At 42.5% G+C, this 6,000-nt stretch overlaps 1 protein-coding gene across 8 annotated transcripts in view; it reads right to left on the minus strand.

Moving 5' to 3' along the window:
• The window catches only part of slmapa (sarcolemma associated protein a), a 111,725-nt gene extending 106,091 nt beyond the window's left edge, over positions 1–5,634 (minus strand). For 7 of the 8 annotated variants that reach the window (XM_028576482.1, XM_028576481.1, XM_028576479.1 and 4 more), the window contains exon 1: positions 3,921–5,634. In XM_028576482.1, coding sequence (XP_028432283.1) covers positions 3,921–4,118 — 198 coding nt within the window. In that variant the 5' untranslated portion in view covers positions 4,119–5,634. The remainder of the gene's footprint in view (positions 1–3,920) is intronic. The other variant, XM_028576476.1, reaches the window with a different exon arrangement.
• Between the last annotated feature and the right edge of the window lie 366 nt (positions 5,635–6,000).

Here is a 6,000-nt window from a genome sequence, read left to right on the forward strand (position 1 = left end):
CACACAGACACAACTTAAAGTAGGGCTGAAACGATTCCTCGAATAACTCTATTACAAAAAAATCCTCGATGCAAAATGACTGCCTCGAAGCTTCGTTAAATCAGTGTTACCGAGGGGCTAAGAGAAGAGACCGGCTGGGGAAAATCACAGAAAGTGTCCAAAGTTTGGAATCAGTTCAAACGTGATTAAAACTAAAACTCTGTACAGCGTGTCTACTGCAAAATCAAACTAGCTTAGCACGATAATAGCACGACGACTAACTTAATCCTCCATTCCACGAAGAGGACCGACTAAAGTCAATCAGAGTGGTATGGACGATGAAACTACACCAAACACAACGACTACCAAAAACAAGAAAGTACGTGGTGCCTAGTGGGGACCACGATCTGATGAGCCGACGCGTTTAACCCTAACTTTCCTCTTATTTGTGAAATAAGCATGTGACCCGTTTCAACTCCACCCCTCGAAGAATCGGAATCGATGAGAATCGAAAGGAAGAATCGGAATTGGAATCAGAATCGTTAAAATCCAAACGATGCCCAACCCTAAAAGTTCATTATACAAATTATACAAAAGCCTAAGCAAACCTCTAGTGATAATAACAAAAGTAATTGGTGCTTTTTGAATCACAAGTGCCAATAAAATCCATGTGTGTATGCATTTATCCCTGAAGAGAGGAAAGGATGACGCTACTGATGTCATTATAAATAGCTTATGCTGGGCACACACACACACACACACACACACACACACACACACACACACACACACACACACACACACACACACACACACACACACACACACACACCTTTGTGGGGACATGTCATTGACATAATGCATTCCCTAGCCCCTTAACCCTAACCTTAACGATCAAAACTAAATGCCTAACCTTAACCCTTACCCTAACCTTAACCATGACAACTAAATGCCTAACCTTAACCCTTACCCTAATCTTAACCATCACAACTAAATGCCTAACCTTAACCCTTACCCTAATCTTAACCATGACAACTAAATGTCTAACCTTAACCCTTACCCTAACCTTAACCATCACAACTAAATGCCTAACCTTAACCCTTACCCTAACCTTAACCATGACAACTAAATGCCTAACCTTAACCCTTACCCTAATCTTAACCATCACAACTAAATGCCTAACCTTAACCCTTACCCTAACCTTAACCATGACAACTAAATGTCTAACCTTAACCCTTACCCTAACCTTAACCATGACAACTAAATGCCTAACCTTAACCCTTACCCTAATCTTAACCATCACAACTAAATGCCTAACCTTAACCCTTACCCTAATCTTAACCATGACAACTAAATGTCTAACCTTAACCCTTACCCTAACCTTAACCATCACAACTAAATGCCTAACCTTAACCCTTACCCTAACCTTAACCATGACAACTAAATGCCTAACCTTAACCCTTACCCTAATCTTAACCATCACAACTAAATGCCTAACCTTAACCCTTAACCTAACCTTAACCATGACAACTAAATGTCTAACCTTAACCCTTACCCTAACCTTAACCATGACAACTAAATGCCTAACCTTAACCCTTACCCTAATCTTAACCATCACAACTAAATGCCTAACCTTAACCCTTACCCTCACCTTAACCATCACAACTAAATGCCTAACCTTAACCCTTAACCTAACCTTAACCATCACAACTAAATGCCTAACCTTAACCCTTAACCTAACCTTAACCATCACAACTAAATGCCTAACCTTAACCCTTACCCTAACCTTAACCATCACAACTAAATGCCTAACCTTAACCATCACAACTAAATGCCTAACCTTAACCCTTACCTTAACCATCACAACTAAATGCCTAACCTTAACCCTTACCTTAACCATCACAACTAAATGCCTAACCTTAACCCTTACCCTTACCTTAACCATCACAACTAAATGCCTAACCTTAACCCTTACTCTAACCTTAACCATCACAACTAAATGCCTAACCTTAACCCTTACCCTAACCTTAACCATCACAACTGAATGCCTAACCTTAACCCTTACCCTAACCTTAACCATCACAACTAAATGCCTAACCTTAACCCTTACCCTAACCTTAACCATCACAACTAAATGCCTAACCTTAACCCTTACCCTAACCTTAACCATCACAACTGAATGCCTAACCTTAACCCTTACCCTAACCTTAACCATCACAACTGAATGCCTAACCTTAACCCTTACTCAAACCTTAACCATCACAACTTAATGCCTAACCTTAACCCTTACCCTAAGCATAACCTAATTCTATCCCTAATCCTAAAAACAAGTCTTAACCCTCAAACAGACCTTTAAACTCGTGGGGTCCAGCATTTTGGTCCCCACGAGACTGTGCAGACCCCACAAGGATATTGTAGTCCCCGGTTTTTGGACCCCACGAATATAGTAAAACAGGTACACACATACACACACACACACACACACAGTGTATTTCAAAGTCCCTGAATGCCACATAGTTGGTTAATCCAGTGGCTGCCTCAGCCTGTTCAACCTGTTCTACAGAGAAACTATAGACACATAGAAGCTAGACAACAGACGCTGCAACACACAGATCTAATCCCTCTGAATCAGATCTTAAACCTGTGGTTTTTAAAGAAATTACAAGTCTCACAGGTAGCTTGTTAGTTGGACACGAATTTCACCAGAGTGTCTTCAAGTAGGATAGATATTTTTTTAAGTGGGTGGGACAGAAATCCAGACTTTATTTTGTTCTGATTTTTTTCCCCAGCTTTCCTAGCATGAGAAACACAGCTGTGTCTCTCCCTTGAGTTCTGGGATCATTTCCAGGACTTAATTGGGATAATGAATTACCCTCCAAGTACAGTGTTGGACACATGTACAGGAGGAAACACTCCAGAGTTGAAGGATTCCCTCCGAACATGTAAATGTAGATGCACCCTTATACAAACTGAACCTGTTCAGGCCTGAGCAGAGTCTGTACGCAGTAGCAGGTCTTGCTGCAGGTTGTTATGTAAAAAGAGTGCATGTGTGTTTGTGACAGCACTACTGACAATTGGTACATGGGAATCACTTTGAGGTGGCCATTTGTGAAAATACTAGGGCTGTCCTCGACTAAAGAAATTCTTAGTCGACTAACACTTATACGATTTTGTCGACTAATCGATTAGTTGATTTAATTGACAGAGCTGTGCTCTTTGAGAGGTGGTTAAGACTAGAAAAGCACAATATAAATGTAGTTAATTAACCATCTGTAAAACTGAGTTTCTCCACAATTAATCCTGCAAAAGCACCACTTTAAATCTTGTGTTTACCATAAATGTGCTCAGAAGTTTCTTGGAAATAAGTAATTAAGCATAAAAATGACTAGTCGACTAAAGAAATCTTAGTCGACTAAGACTGAAACGACCCATTAGTCGACTAATCGACTAAGAGGTGGCAGCCATAGAAAATACTAGGGATGGGGGAAAAACAAAATCAATACAGTATAGTATCGCAATATTTTTCGTGGCAATACTGTATCGATACACAGACGCCAAGTATGGATCTTTTATTATATGTGTGTTGGTCAGTCTGTCTGCTTGACAATCACATTTTGCAGCAATACAACTGAAGGGAGATGAACAAACAGAGAAATGTATCTTTTTAGATAAAACAGACGTTGACACAATTTTCCTTTGGGGACATCATTTGAAATTGGGAAAAATGTAACACATTGCAATATATTGCAGAATATTGCAATGTGTTTAAAAATCGCAATAATATCGTATCGTGACATAAGTATCGGGACGATATCGTATCGTGACATAAGTATCGGGACGATATCGTATCGTGAGAGACCTCTGGTGATTCCCACCCCTAGAAGATACGGTACAAAATACATCATCAAAATGTCAGTTCAGTCATCATCATGATCTCTTACCTTGCCGGTCTTGTGGTCAAACCAAACCAGGGCATGATTCCTGGACAGCACCTTGCAATCAAAGGTGGCGTTGTTCTGGGCCGGCCGGCACCGAGCCACGGACCTGCCGATCTTGACTGGCTCATCCAGGTACACATGCCGCTCCTGGAAAGGGTGCGAGTTGGGTCGGCAGGCGAACACAGCCAGCGATGAAGGCATTGATTTTGGCTTAAGAGTATTACTCCAACCAGACACGAGGGAAAGGTTTTCTTGATCCAGAGTGGCAGTCTTCTGTTGCAATACCCAATGAATAATCTGCGATATCTGTGGCCTATATGTAGGCAGAAATGGTAGTAGTACTCTAAAAATGTCCTAAGCACTAACTAATAAACATTGTCCACTGTGCACAGCCCAGGCTGCACCGCTCTCCCACTTCGATTCAACAAGACTCTCCTGTGTTTGAAACAAATGGAAATAAAAAAACAAACCAACAGGTATAAAACAGACAAGACATTCCCCTTACTGACTGTCCACCAAAAGCTACATAACGATACTTCTATAATCTGACAGCAGGCACTATGTACAGACCAGGGTGCTATGTGTCAAGACATACATGACTGAGTATAGCACTGACAGCTTGGAAAACAGCCTCCCACGTCCATCAAACTATTCCAGCACTGAAGCAGACAGCCAGTCAGCCACCAAAGACTTGATGTTCAGTCCCCCCCAAGATAGCAACAGCTCACACACAGTTAATTGTGACTACTAACTGAATGAGTTAGTGCAACAACGCCAGTGGGCTTACATTTGGCGTGTGTCATATGTAATATATCCGTATTTACAGCCATAATCTGTGTGACATCGTTTCCCTGAAACAGGGAACCTTAGCTAGCTACCTTAGGCTACCACTCTCTCCACAGAACACCTATAAGGTCGCTAATTACACCTAGCAAGACTAATCACCCCTGAGTTATTATACATTAACGGTCAATTAGGCAAACTAAAGCAGGTCCGTGTCCTCTCTTCGTCTGAATTAGTTGGTGCAGAGGCTTCAAAACACTTAGACGGGATGAACGGGGGATTAGCAGGTCGTCTTGTGCAACTAAAATGCTAATTGGCTAGCTCGCTAGTGAACAGGCAAAAGCGCTAAACTCTCGGCCAACGGTTTCTGGCGTTGTACCAGCAAGCTAGGCTAAGCTAAGCTAGGCTAGGCTAGGCTAATGAGTGCTGACAAACTTATACACCGGGTCTTAAATGTTTTCTCCCCACCCCTCTCGACCAGTTCGCTTACCGGGTGGAGGCGAAATGCCATCCCTGTCTCCTGGAGCAAATAAAAGCGGCAAGCTAGCCCGCCTTTTTGGCTACTAGCTACTACGGAGCATTGCAAACAAACGTTAGCATGAATGCGGTGGTGAACTACCGAGCAGCTAGCCAGCTAACTGACAGCCAGTCAGGGGCAGAAACAGACGCGGAAAAATCAGGGGAGTTTCTCGACTGCGGGTCCTCACGCATCACACCAGCCCGATTATTAGTATTATCTTCCAGGGAGGGAGGGGGAAAGAAACTCCGTAAAAGCCACAAGTTGCGCGGCCGTCGTCTGTCTCAGTCCACGGCCGTGTTTTGCCGAGACGGGTTTTGATTTAAAGCCGTCGCCTTCGTACAGTTTTCTGGAATGAATCTAGAATAAGTTGTCCTCCTCCGCAGGTCCCAGCCGCCATAATGTTACTGTAACTGGAGAGCAAACAGGCGGGGTGGTGCGTTCACGGACCGAGTCACATCAACTCCGCTCACCGGCTGGGCTCATTATTAAATCAGTTGACTATGAAAATCAGTTGACTATGAAAATACAAAATTCATTTTACATTATATGCCAGACAATAGATGAAAATTAGCTATGGTGCTAAATCTAGCACATTTACATTACATTGTGTACTTGTACTGATTTTACATTACATGTTATTTTAGCTGACGCTTTTATCCAAAGCGACTTACAATTGTTACATATCAGAGGTGACACACCTCTGGACCAGCTAGGGGTTAAGTGTCTTGCTCAGGGACACATTGGTTGATGTATGGCAGTGGGAATCGAACCCAGGTTTGC

Source organism: Perca flavescens, chromosome 4 (genome assembly GCF_004354835.1).
Source record: "Perca flavescens isolate YP-PL-M2 chromosome 4, PFLA_1.0, whole genome shotgun sequence".
Classification (NCBI taxonomy): Eukaryota; Metazoa; Chordata; class Actinopteri; order Perciformes; family Percidae; genus Perca; species Perca flavescens.